The sequence below is a fragment of the Brassica rapa genome, chromosome A10 (genome assembly GCF_000309985.2).
Source record: "Brassica rapa cultivar Chiifu-401-42 chromosome A10, CAAS_Brap_v3.01, whole genome shotgun sequence".
NCBI lineage: Eukaryota > Viridiplantae > Streptophyta > Magnoliopsida > Brassicales > Brassicaceae > Brassica > Brassica rapa.
The window spans coordinates 20,688,873-20,702,597 of record NC_024804.2 but is presented as its reverse complement, the minus strand read 5'-3'; the positions used below and the strand labels follow the sequence as shown (position 1 = coordinate 20,702,597).

General features: G+C 31.0%; 2 protein-coding genes and 1 long non-coding RNA gene across 5 annotated transcripts; 1 reads left to right on the top strand and 2 right to left on the bottom strand.

Moving 5' to 3' along the window:
- The first annotated feature begins 340 nt into the window (after positions 1–340).
- LOC103847511 lies at positions 341–1,340 on the top strand. The gene is made up of 2 exons (XR_628786.3): positions 341–980; positions 1,109–1,340. It is a non-coding gene; the product is annotated as an uncharacterized LOC103847511 (long non-coding RNA).
- On the bottom strand, positions 1,077–3,389 carry LOC103847510 (uncharacterized protein At5g01610). The gene is made up of 3 exons (XM_009124606.3): positions 2,932–3,389; positions 2,399–2,453; positions 1,077–2,276 (listed from the first exon to the last, which is right to left on the bottom strand). Exons 1-3 carry the CDS (start codon positions 3,016–3,018, stop codon positions 1,906–1,908), a joined length of 513 nt encoding a protein of 170 aa, XP_009122854.1. The 5' UTR covers positions 3,019–3,389; the 3' UTR covers positions 1,077–1,905.
- A 119-nt stretch (positions 3,390–3,508) lies between these two features.
- On the bottom strand, positions 3,509–9,157 carry LOC103847509 (vacuolar cation/proton exchanger 4). 3 transcript variants are annotated; one of them, XM_009124604.3, is made up of 12 exons: positions 7,755–9,157; positions 7,554–7,621; positions 7,407–7,435; positions 6,921–7,117; positions 6,553–6,822; positions 6,325–6,471; positions 6,054–6,170; positions 5,868–5,921; positions 5,609–5,725; positions 5,430–5,520; positions 5,264–5,300; positions 3,509–3,991 (listed from the first exon to the last, which is right to left on the bottom strand). In XM_009124604.3, exons 1-12 carry the CDS (start codon positions 8,046–8,048, stop codon positions 3,988–3,990), a joined length of 1,425 nt encoding a protein of 474 aa, XP_009122852.1. In that variant the 5' UTR covers positions 8,049–9,157; the 3' UTR covers positions 3,509–3,987. The 3 variants fall into 3 exon arrangements, with proteins under 3 accessions (XP_009122852.1, XP_009122850.1, XP_009122851.1); XM_009124602.3 differs by lacking the exon at positions 3,509–3,991 and adding an exon at positions 4,063–4,558; XM_009124603.3 differs by lacking the exon at positions 3,509–3,991 and adding an exon at positions 4,901–5,012 and having other exon boundaries at positions 7,755–9,156.
- Between the last annotated feature and the right edge of the window lie 4,568 nt (positions 9,158–13,725).

Below are 13,725 nucleotides of genomic sequence, written 5' to 3'. Positions count from 1 at the left end.
AAATGCTCCGGCAGTATTAAAAGTCATCACCATATCTATATATATAAAGTTGACTTGTGTGATGCATACAGGCCTCCACGACACCAAACAGGATGGGGCTTTTGTTGACACGTGTCAGCTAGGTAGGGCGTCTGTGTAGCCCACGCTCTCCCTTCTTTGCGAGCGAGTTATTGTGTAACGATCAATTTCCTCGATTTCTCGAAACGGATTGCGTTATGGATTCTATGTGTTTAATTTCCATTAATACAGTGGCCCACTAAGAGTTCTTCAATGTGTGTTTCGCGTCGGCCGGATCTGTAATGTCTGGGTATAAATACATCGGTATTACTCTGCTGTAAGTCACGATCTCTTCCTCTTCCTACTACTCATCTTTCATATACTAAATCGTTCTCTAAGTTCACTAATATTAAAATTTCCGGTGAACCTCTTCCTGTTTAAGTTTATCCTCTGAACTTTATAAGTTCTTTCCTCTTGATATATTGGCTTTGAAACTCATAATGATCAAACTTTTTCCAAAACTTTAGTTTATGGGAGATGATTTCGTTTTTGATTTTGTTTGTGGATTCTTTTAAATTTATTCATGTATTGATTATCATTTTTTAATTCAAAAGCTTCGTTTATGGGAGATGATTTAGATTTCGATTTTGGTGGTTGATTTTGTTTCAGTTTTCTTTTATTGTTTTTTTAAATTCCTCTCCCTTTGATAATCTCCTTTATGCTTCCCCTTCGATTGCTGTTCAACGAGTCACAGAAAAGTAAAGCACTTTATTGGCCTTTCACTGAATTTTGCAGCTACGTATTATCTTTCTCAAAGTTTATTGATGATCACATCTTTGTCAGCTTCGTTTAGATTCCACTCAAGTTAGGGGTAGTCAAAGAATCTTTTTTTTTTCTCTTGAATTTGATACAGGTGACCAGCTTGATAACAGGTTCGTCTTTTGCCAAAGATTCTGACTTTCTTCAACAGATTCAAACAAAGAGTTGAGTTTTCTATTGGTATTTGATGAGTCAATTCTAAGTTTGATTCAGTGGAATAATTATTGGTGTTATTTGCGCTTCGTTGCAGCTCATGCAACTTATTGTAAGTTTTTTTTTTTTTTGTGTTCAGGGGTTTAAAAGGATAACACAAAGTCGTAAAGAAGAAACTATGGCATCTCAATGTGCCAGTGCTATGGTTGAGATCAATATATTGCCGTATAAGATCAACTTTGTTATTCACTTAATTTGTATCCAAGCATCCGTTTCTTTCGTAATAAAGTGTGTAGTCTATAATATCAGTGATTTGATTAGAATCGTGAAACTAATGCTGTATAACAAAATTATTCACTGCTTTTTTTTTTCAAAAAATTCAAAGAGATAATTAACATGAGAAAATTCGTAATAACAAAAAATATCGGAATCGCTGAGTTGATTTTAAATGTTTTATCAAACCAATATTAAAAACTATATATCAAAGAAGTGAATCCCATGTTTTTTTTTTTAAATAAATAATTTTCAGTTAAGTGAAATTAATAAGGTATTAACGCAAAACAACAACTAAAAGCTAATAGATGATCAAAACAAATTTCCAAAAAATAATAGTTTGAGAAACAAAATTAAACAAAATATAAAGAAAATAAAAATATATAAAATAATTGAATCCTTTTTTTTTATAATTGTCTGAATACTTATATTTTTATAATAGATTATAATATTTATATATCAAAAATACCATATAAAATATATAATACAAAACTAAAATTTAAACAAAAAACCCGGGCGTAGCCCGGGCCGACCCTAGTTCTTCATAAAACACACACCGGTTAATGTATCTTCAAATGAAGCCGATCGTGCAAATTGAAGAAGGAAAAATATTTATATGTTTTAAGTAAGAAGAGTCGGTAAGGAGAAGAATATATGGAGTAACTAAAATTTATCGGCTCGGACGCCATCTCTTAGCACCTCATAAGCATCTCGGTTTCTGCTCTTCTTCACACCTGCAGTGAAATAGACCTTTGATGAATCTGCAGAGATGCTTGTGACTTTGACCCATATCATTACTTTTGTCTTCATTCCTTCCAAGTCACCTAGCTTCCCTTTCTCAAGACGTCCCGTTACTGTTGTGGTGAATTTTAAGACCGATGAGTCTTTGTAGCCAACTTCGCAGACTGATGGGATCAGCACCGTCAGTTTCTTTGTCTGCTCATCGAACTCGTAGTTTGTAGCATCGCGTGGGAAGATGCCAACCGGCAAATCATATTCTTTTAGCAACTCAGCCAACGGCTTCTGCATTGTTCCTGTATATTCATCGATTACCGTAAGTTCCTACGTGTTATTATCTTTTATCTAACCTTTTTTCTTGTAATCTTTGTGGTTCATCAATATATGATGGAAAAATCGAATGTCAAGTTATATAAACCTTTGAATTTGTTGACCAACCATTTTGTTCCTCCTTCGATGCTCGTTGATAGCGACTGGTAAAAAAAAAAAACAAGAATATGCTCAAGGAAGAACATAATTAGTTGCGTTATCGTAAATTGTGGAGCATATATATAATCAATATGGCAATAATTAGAATCACACCAATTCCTAAAAAGAAAAAAGAGAGGAGAATCACACAATCTATAGACATAACGAGAAAATGAGAATCACAGAACACATGCATGTCCAAATCTCCCACGTGATATAGCTGGCTAGTAAGCAATGTCACAAATGACTGAAAAAGTAAGGTAAATTTTCCATACGAAACGTATATACATGCAGTCAGAGATCATTCATGCCTCGTATACGGGAAAATTAATAGAAACTATTAATAATGTGATTTATGAATGCAGTTTCAGAAACAAAAAAACTATTAATAAAAAAATCGATTTAGATGGAACTTTTGATTATGGAAAAAAAAAATATTCTGTTGATTGGTAATTATAATTTTGGTAGGGAGGGGGTACGTACGCTGACATCCTTGCCGACAGAGTCAAACTGCTTGTTCGCCTTCTGACCTAACCAGTAGGATCCAACCTTGTTGAACACCTGATCCATTTATTCTCGATTACACAAAGATTTCTTCAGGAAATCCAAAATTTTGAAGGCAAAAGCAAATAAGGCTTTTTCTAAATTTTATAGACAAGAAAAGAAACGAAATAAAGCTTGTTTTTCTCTTTTCCTTAATTTTAGGAAGGAACCAACCAGGACGTTGGGTCTCGCACGGTTGGACTTGTTTTTGAGCAAACTATTTCAGTAAACCAATAGATATAAAACATGTGGTAATTGAACATCTATCGACTACCACTCCTTTCTTCCTTCATTGAGACTGTATATCAATCAGATTGGCAATGCATTTATCATAATTAATGTCAATACTTGGAGAAATGGGAATCAGAGTGCTTCAGAATTGGACGATGATATTTGAATAATTATCGGGCCTCGCAATTTTGACACCCATAATTAGATTTAATGGGCCTTCGAGGCTGTCTGTTTGTTATGTTAAGCAATAGATATATTTTCTTCTTGTTTGACAAAAAAAAAAAAAAAGATATATTTTCTTGAGATACCAAATAAACTCAACATGGCAGCAGCAAGCTAACCATGTTACAGAAGACGCCCAAAACGCCATGGTGTGTGTGTACACTGGTGGTGATATATGTGAGAAACAAACAACCCGCACACCAAAGCCAAAACGTTATGCATTGCTTGTAAAGAATTCGAAAACCAAAATGATGTTCTCTTCTAGTCATCACTTTATCAAGTATATATCATTTATGTGGAGCCACTTTCACCCTCCTCCTCCTCATCTTCATCACATTCCTATTCCATTCTCTGATGAAAGGAGGACCAGTAGTGTAGGTACCAAACGGTACCACTCTCCGCCATAGCTGATCTGATCCATTGCTTGCTCTATACTTATCACTTCTCATGGGCCATGGCCAACTTTTGCCTGAAATCAAAACCTAATCTTGGAGAGATTCCTGTAATAGCCTTTTAGATGCTCGAGAGTTTGTACCTCCTTTCCTAGCTAGTATCCAACCACATTGATCCATAAGATGGTCAACATTTTCATTTGACTTGTACAAATTTGGATTACGGTTTGAAAACACTGCCGTGTTAAATCTCACATGACCACGTTACGTGACGTGATCTTTTCTAACTCAATATTACATCAAGGACTTTTTAAAGTATATACAAATGGAATTTTGAAAAAGTACAACATTTACAAAGTCTAACTGATAAGGATCTGTGCGACCAATTTTCAGTTATGAACTTGAGAGATTTCGTAATAAACGGAAACTAAAGGCAATATTTCGTCCAATTTTGTGGTAAAAGTGAAAACATAATAAAGCATGAGCGTTTTATTTCAACTAATGATAATGAATGATCCGATATTGTTACATACTAATCATTGGTCGAAGTAAATTTAGTGCATTCCTCTAAGTTTGAAACTCATCTTATAACCCATATCACACAATGTCCAAAGCTCAAAAGTCAATTTCTTTTCGGTTTTTCTCTCAAAAGTATAGAATATTTGCAGGTTCAAAGCATATATGGAATTTGTCAAAGTCAAGCTCATATAGCTGCGGTGGACCTATTAGAAAAATCAATTTTCAGCATAGAAGAAACCTTTGTAATATCAACATCCTAAACTTAAAAGTATATATCAAAAGTCTATATTTTGAAACGATATCAAATAACAGAATTTTGTATATGAATTAGTAATATTTCAGATAAAAAAAATTCTTTGTATTCATCCTAAAATATGTTAATTTTCCAAGTTATCGACGATATTGCTATACTATAAATTATCATTTCATCAATTTTTACAATCATATTACGATATATATGGTAATTCTGATCGTAATAATATTACTTGGGAAGCATACATTTTTTGTATATGCTCTGTGACCTTACTGAATACCCTAATAGAAAATAATGTAACAAAAGGAATCCTTTTATAAAAAAATATTAATGTTATAATATACACAATAATCCGAAAATAAAATATGAAAAGTACAAAAAGGAGTTAAACATAGTTCAGTTACCTGCAAAAACAACCATATATCAATATATAGAATCTATTCTGAAAAAACGGTTTATTGGTAAAATTTTATTTTTCTTAAATTACTATGATTTTCACTTGTAAATTAAAACTTAATATTTAGCAACAATAGTATATAGATTCTTTAGAAGGTTGATTGATTGATTGTTGTGTATTGGAGGGGGGGGGGGGGGGGGGGGGGCAATAAAAACCTAGTGCACCCTATTACATGATTAATTAGTAAACATAACATACCTTTTTGTCAATGTATGATTAGTTGTACTTGTTTCGGCTGCAGTTGAGAAAGTGCAAAACAAAATGAATTGCATACTATTAAGAGATTAATCGTACAAAACAGTAGCAATACTGAAAATTGAAGACACTAATATAAACAATTAAGGAAAAAAACGGCAAAGCTTACCTGAAGGTGAATTAGAGACAAAGAAGCAGACAGCAATGACAATATAACACAAAAGAAGAACCAAGCCTTTCATATAATTCGAAGTCCCATCCTATCATTCATAAAATATATTCAATCAAAATTACACAAATCTTCGTTATTATATTTAATTACAGTCAAATAAACTGAAGAAAACGCACCTGCAATGTGAAGGAAGTGACGAGGATGGACAAGGCAAGACATGCGGTCTCAAGGAGGTTAAAGTTAAGGTCCATTTCTATTCCCATTGCCCATGCCACTAACACTGTGACTGGTACCTATTTTTATATAAAAACTATTGTCAGCTACAATTTTTTAAATAATTAGTTACCACCAGGTTGTCAAAATTAAAATAGTAACATAATAGTTAATAATAATGTAGCCTCTACATAGTTGTCTGGTGAACTTCAATTAGCTTACCACGAACAAAGCAATCTGTGTTGCAGACCCAAGCGCAATTCCCAGAGTTATATCCTGTAAGTTTTAAGAGTATCTATCAACTTTAATTTTTTTTTCGGAATCAAAACAAGCAGATAGATCATATAAGAGACTGATGAATTGTTTGTTGTTATAAAATTAGAAAGAAGTAATAATATAAAGACGTACGAGTTTGTTACGGAAGGCAAAGATGACGGCACCGGCATGCTCAGCTGCATTACCAACAATTGGTAACAATATTATTCCTATGAATGCCACCGATAATCCCCACGAGTCTGCTGCGTCCTATCCATTTCATATATAAGTGTATTTACAGTTAGTAAACAAAAACACTGACAACATTTATAAATTCAAAATCAGATGGCAGTTGAAAGGGTTTGGCTCATATGCCGTATACGTATAACATTTTAGGACATAAAACAGATTTAAAGAAAAACACCTGAATAGTGGAGACAAGGTAGTCGGAGAGCAAAGCAACGAGTAATGTCATTGTAATAAGCCAGAGAATCGCACTCCACATTCCAATCACGGCTTCTTCTTCTTCCTTGTCACTCACGTTATCGTCATAAACATCTTCTTCTTCCCTCTTTTTATATATTTAATTTAGATACAAGGACAAGGTAATTACAGTTGTGAAGAGTTAAAAAGAGAGAAAGGAGGAAAGAACCTGAGGAGGTGGAGGTGGAGGAGTGAGACTAGAAGAGAAGAGGTGAAAGATGAGGAAAGCCAAGTAAGCAAAGAGCATCAAGAAGCTGCTTGCTCTTGACAAGACAAGAACATCTGATCCATCTTCGCTTCTTGTTGGATGAACTACTAAAACGTTAGTAGCATTTGTTGCTGATCCCCCAGCAGCCTCTGTTGCGAATCTTAATATCATTGGTAGTGTATGACATAATAGCGCCAGAAACAGCAAGATGCAGTTCATATCTCCTTGTCTCTGTTCTTAAAAACAATTAAAGAGATGAAGATTGGATTAAAACGTAATTCACATTGAAAAGAGTGTTCAGAAGTAAAAGAGATAAGTTTAGGACTAACTCGGTCAAAAGATTGGTGTTTGCGGAGATTGGAGAGACCACCAAAGAAGAGAGAAGTGCCCAAGACGAAGAGAAGATTGGAGAGGATAGAGCCAAGAAGTGAGAGTTTTACAATCCTCATCTTCCTCTGTCCAACCGCTAGAATCGCTATTATCATCTCCGTCGCATTCCCACATGTCGCGTTCATTAATCCCCCGACTTCATTCATCCAACTATTTATTAGTTTCATACTCCCAGGTATTCAAACAAAATTTAAAACTACACACACACATATATATATAGAGATATGGGGAAAAATGCAAACAACCAAAATTTGCATTACTTTCCATTTCCTTTTATCTATTTGGCTATTGTCAAGTGTAAGGAAATATTAATTTAATCAGTTTAATGTGGTCCAGTTACTAACGGAAGTCGGTTTAGGGATGGTTATAACTCGGTACAATTCAAATGCCTACAATTAGCTAGTCAAGAACAAAGATGATCTCACCTGTTGGACCAGTATGGAAAGCAATTTGCCTGATAAGGAAGAAGAGAAACAGTTTATATATTTAAAAAAATGAATTTGGGAACTCAAAAATTATGTGAAAAAGAGAGAGAGAGAGAGAGAGAGATTTATATAGCAGTAAATATATACTCTGTGAGAAAACTAATACGTTCAGCCAAAGGTATCAATCCAAGCAAGCTCAACGCAAACACCCACGCCTGTTTTGTTTACACAAAGCAACCACATACTGATAATTTAGCTGGAAAAGTAACCAGCAAAAAAACTTCATATATATGTATTCTTAAAAAAACATTTACGATGATATAGAGAGAGTGAGATTGAGTAACTTACACGTGGATATCCATAGCGGTGAGCGACGACGGCAAGGGGAACGGCGGGAAAGAGAAGGAAGAGTTTTGTGCCGAGAAGAACTTCCTGAAGATTCGTTAACATTCTCCTCATAAACTCCCAACGAACTCTCGAAATCAGCTTCAGATCCGATCTATTCCTCATCAACGACGTCGCCGATAGATTCTGTACCGTTCTCCGGTTACTTCTCGACAACTCCGCCGTCCGCTTGTCGCTTCCGCCGCCATTCTCTATGAGGGAGAGACTCGGCGATGCTTCCGTAGTAATCAAAGACATTTCTTCGTTGACTCTCTTTCTCTCTATCTCTGGTAAAAACCTAATGTGTGTCTTTTACGCAAGTATTTGTATCATGCGTGAACGTTTCCTTGTAATATACTATGTTTTTGACGTCTTTGTATATCCATTTTTCACTAGGTCAACGTTTTATGCCTAGAGCTTCTCCAGCGGGAGATTTAAGACAGTTTCTAATAATTAAATATAATGAAAAAAAATAAAAATAAATGATAGATAATGACAACCGGTTTTTCTTGAGATTTTAAGAAACCCATCAGATACTTTTTACACAGATTGCTGTTTCACATTGAATTAATTTAATTAAAAGAAATTAGTTTAATTATTTAGTTAAATTTCAATATAATATTCATATTTTTGTTTTAAGAACTCTAATTAATGGGTTTCTAACTTTCTACCCAATAAAATTGCTCTAAATTAGCTAGGAAAGGGGGAACTGCCACCATTTAGATTTTTTCAATATTCCTTTCTAATTTCCAAACGAATTAATTAAGGTGATGATTGTTTCAGTAGTTTTTAGTTTTAGTTTTTGGTTTTTAGATTTTAGTTTTTGGTTTTTAGATTTTGGTTTTTGGTTTTCAGCTTTTAGTTTTTGGTTTTGATTTTTAGATTTTGATTTTGGTTTTTGGTTTTGCAGTATTTTTTTATTTTTCAAAAATTAATTAATGCGTTACTTTAAAATAATACAACAAAATAGAAATAAATTTATATTTACAATTAAGATTATCAAAATTCAATTAACTGAACTATTGAATATTCATTCTGATTCTTCCCTTTGTATCCAAATCCATATAGTAACAAATAATTTATTTTAGTTTAGATATGAACCCAAAAAAATCTTTTAAGTTTTAGCAATATCTTTTGTGAATCTGTGGAAATTTAAGTGATACATACTTAGGAAATAGATCATACATCCCCTATATATAATTTGAGAAGCATTGCAACATTTTTTTGTAGCCACATGTCATCACTAGAATGATTCTTAGAATCTTTAGAGAAATAGGTTGGTCCATCTAAATATATAATAAGCTTTTTATTAAACCACAATAAATACACTATTAAATGTGCTTCATTATTTTTTTTAAATAAAATTACAGAATTGCCTAATGTGGCTAAAGTATATATGACAATTAATGATTTTGAATAATAAAGATTTGATAAAAATCAGTGTGTATTATAATTATATTTATTTAATTTTAAGCTATTAAAATAAATTAAACAATCATAGTAACTATATAATAAAAATTTAAAAAATTATTTATATATTATATTTTGAATTTTTAAAAACGAGTATAAATTACTAAAACTGTTAAAAGTTTCACATTCAAATGTTGTGATCTATGATTTAAAACTTTTGTTATAACATGATACAAATAATTAAAAAAATAATATAAGTTGAAAGTCTCATTTAATAAGTATCAAAAATAAAAGATATATAAATATATGTATCATTTTAAATTAAACTATATGCCATATAAAAATATATAAATATCTTAATTTGAAATTTACTTTGAACATTTTTTTGATAAAAAATTTGAAAAAATATTGACAACTTAATTTTTTAAAATATTATCAATTACATAAACCATTAATCCCACAGTGAAAATTTTGTTATCACTAATTTAGACTTTTTGCTATAACAAATACAAATAATAAAAAAAATATGAGCAAAAAGCATCATTTAATAAATATTAATATTAAAATATACCATATATGTTACTATCATTTTAAATTTAATTATATATCATATCAAATAGAAAACATATTTTTTGATTTATAAAATTTATTTATATGTTTGCACTAATTTAATTATATAAGTAGTAGATAATAACTTTTTAATTATTCAATATATATTTATTATTTCATAATATGTTATAAGCATATAATATATAAAATAATTTATATATATAATGTTTATCCCGCGCAAGGCGCGGATCTTATCCTAGTATATCTTTATTCCCCCTTTTTACAACTTCATATTTCTGATCCTTGATGATACTTATTTTATTTGCTACCCCAGAAATCGAACGACCATCCCTGAGAACTAGGTAGCTAAGCTAGTTCTAAAACATTCTATTTTGAATATTGGAGTTATGTACGATTGTCATCATATATCCTAGTTGTGTCAAATTTTTCCACACGAGTTTGACAAGTCGTTGTTCTACAATCAGTACAAATCGAAACACATTAGTTTATTATGTCTTCATCTTGCGAAGCTCCCTCGAAGTTTCCATAACTTTATTTTATTGTCTGTTTCAGTAAGTAGCCTATAATCAACTACGTGCTTTGAATATTTATATGCATTTGGTCCCAACCAAAATATTACATTTGAAAATTTCGCCATATTTATTTAATAATACAAGCAAGGACCGTGAGTCCTATTTAACTTGTATAAAAGGAAGACTTGTGTGTACTGTGTACAGAGCAGCAGCAATACAAGAAAATGGTTCACATGAACGTCGTTCTTGTTACAGAGCCGCAATATAGTTCAGCTACAATCTTTTAACCAAGTAGTGGTTTACATGATATTTGCTAGTTTGTTGTATCCTTTGTGTTTTCCTTATGTGTCATGTCTTTGATAGTGTTTTGTAATCGATATTCTTCCATTTGCAGTAACAAACGAGTTGTCAGTTATAATAGTAATATTAATATACCACTCTCTTTTGACTTTATCTGTGGTTGGTTTTTGATAATTAAATATCCATAGATGTTGAGCTTTCAGTTTTGCCATCAGGGTGATATTTGTTTGGTTTTAGAAATGAAAACTTCTTCATTAAAACTGTTGTGGTATTTGGATTTGGTCTTATGTCAAATGCGCGGTCTCAGTCATAGACTATGAGTTTACCAGAGGGAGACTTATACTTGGGGCTCCAGGTTTCATATGTTTGCATTCTAAATCAGTTTTGTAGAAATTATATGTTAATTGAGACAATCCTATGGTTTGTGTGTGGTTAGTTAAGGAGAGAGAGAGAGTGTGTGTCCCATGTAGCTATGGAGCTTTAATTTTCTCATCAAGGCAAAGTAAACCGAACTGCAGCCAGCAGCTATCAGGCATATTATATCACTACGATGGATGTGCGTTAAATGGCTGCATATGCTACTAGGACCAGAAAATACGGCCTTTTAAAAGCATAACTAAATTTTGATCCGCGTTTGGAAAACGCGAGTTTGTTATCGAAATTAAATATATATTTTTATAAATGAATTTTTATATAAGTTAGTGTATAGGTTAGGGCATATTTTCGGAATCGCGAACCGAACTGTATCAAACTGAAAAAACTGAAACCAAAATTGAATTGAATTTCATAAATAACCGAAGATCATATATCTCTAGAACCAAAAAATTGAAACTGAATCTAGAATCAAATGGGTACTTTAATTTTTAAAACTCTAATAAAACCCAAAATCCTACCATTAACCCGTGAACCAACATCGGTTGATCCGACAAAAACCCAGAAAATCTTATAATATTTTTAAATTTTTTGATTTATTTCTCATATACTTTATAATAGTACAGAAAACTGAATAAACTATTTGATTTGTCATATAAAATAAATGCACTGTATTTATGTTATGAATTTTAATTTATAGGTATTTTTAATGATCAGTACTTTTACAATTTTATTTTAATCTCTATAATTTATATGTTTAATCTCTATAATTTATGCGCGGGTCTGTTTTTGATTTATTTTTAATAGTTATAGAATTTGGGTTTTGAATCATATAATTGTGTTTTTATGTTTATAGGTTTGTTGATGTTTTATTTTGTAAAAGTGAGTTTTTTTGAAATTATAAGCAAAAATGATATGTATGTTTAATCAATAATGTTGTTATTTAATATTAACAAAAATTTATTTAATCAAATAAAAAAAGCTATCATATAAAACATATGAATTCAATATATATGTATTTAATTGTTAAGGTTTAAATTGGACTTCCGTTTACATATTATGATATATTCAGACAATCTAATTTTAATTGACCTTCGGTTAACAAACTTTGATTTATAAAGATGTACTAATAAAAATAATATTTTTTATGTGTGAAGAGTATAAATGTAGCTAAGATCCGATATTACTGTGTACAGAAAACGTGGACCTAATAAATAAGATGTATTCAGTAAATTATTGTCAGAGAAATATATGTTAATATATTGGTACTATAAATTTAAGATAAGACCAAAATATTAGTAGTCTAATAAAATGGTCCAACAATCTTTCATAAGTAGATTTTTTAAGATTTCTTTTCTTTTAACAGTATTGATCACTCGAGATGGGCTCATTTTGTTGAGGAGTCCACTAATTTATGAGGGATCCTAACTCAATTTCTTTTGTGATGCAAACGACGTATCTTCTTATGGGCCCTGAATTCAAAGCCCGGCCGACTCTTATAAGGTTATAGGATTTTTTGGTTTTTTTTGTGCTTTTCCAAAATTAATTTATCATTGTCACTTTCATTATTTTAATATTTCTATCATTCATGGCACAAGAGCATCGTTCTATTTTTTTATCAATTAATTTAGTAAAATTTTATATGCTTCCTAAATTAGTGGACAAACCACAGTAAAATCACTATTCTAGAGAGACGGAGACAACAAAGGTTCAAAACCTCTCTGACCATCATCATATGTTAGTTCATGATATAACTATGCATTAAACCAATATTATCATTTAAAAAAAAAATTCTCAAAATCTATATAATAACCTCTACAAAATATTCGGTGAACAAAAAAAAAAAGCTCTACAAAATATTCAGTTTTTTCGGTAAATGCTTTATATACTAAAGCTTATAATCTTTAATGTTGTATTAAAATTTCTAACCACATTCTACATTTTTATTAATGTATTCAAAACTATCTTTCTTAGTACATGGACATCTTTTTATTATTATTTTATCAATTAAATTAGTAAAACATCATATGCTCCTTATATCAGTGGACAAACCACAATAAAATCGCTATTCTAAAGAAACGGAGACAACAAATGTTCCAAACTTCTTTGACCATCATCATATGTTAGTTCATGATACAATTATGCATTAAAAAATATTGTCATATTTTTTGATTTTTTTTTTCAAAATCTATGTGTTAAACCCTACAAAATATTCAGTTTTTCAGTAAATGATTAATATACTGAAGCCTATAACCTTTAGTGTTGTTTTAAAATTTCTAACCGTATTAAATTTGTATTAATATATTCTAAATTACTTTTCATGGTACATGAGCATCGGTCTATTTTTATCAATTAATTTAGTATAACTTCATATGCTCCCTAAATTAGTGGACAAACTCCAATAAAATCGCTTTTCTAGAGAAACAAAGACAACAAAGGTTCCAAACTTATTTTAACATCATCATATGTTATTTCATGATACAACTATGCATTACCACAATATTGTGATATTTTTTGATTTTTCTCTCAAAATATATGGGTTAACCCCTGCAAAATATTCAGTTTTTCAGTAAATTGTTAATATACTTAAGCCTATAATATTTAGTGTTGTTTTAAATTTCTACTACATTCTACATTTGTATTAATGTATTCCAAACTATATTTAATGGTATATGGGCATCTTTGTATTTTTATCAGTTAATTTAGTAAAACTTCATATGCTCCCTAAATAAGAAGATAAACTACAATAAAATCGATATTCTATAGAAACA

Coding starts and splice junctions, on each gene's coding strand:
- LOC103847510 (XM_009124606.3), bottom strand. CDS start 3,018: ATGGATCAGGTGTTCAACAAGGTTGGATCCTACTGGTTAGGTCAGAAG. Junction 2,454..2,931: donor CTGTCGGCAAGGATGTCAGC/GTACGTACCCCC, acceptor TTTTTTTACCAG/TCGCTATCAACGAGCATCGA. Junction 2,277..2,398: donor GTTGGTCAACAAATTCAAAG/GTTTATATAACT, acceptor ATGAATATACAG/GAACAATGCAGAAGCCGTTG.
- LOC103847509 (XM_009124602.3), bottom strand. CDS start 8,048: ATGTCTTTGATTACTACGGAAGCATCGCCGAGTCTCTCCCTCATAGAG. Junction 6,472..6,552: donor CTCCACCTCCACCTCCTCAG/GTTCTTTCCTCC, acceptor ATATATAAAAAG/AGGGAAGAAGAAGATGTTTA. Junction 6,171..6,324: donor ACCTTGTCTCCACTATTCAG/GTGTTTTTCTTT, acceptor TGAAATGGATAG/GACGCAGCAGACTCGTGGGG.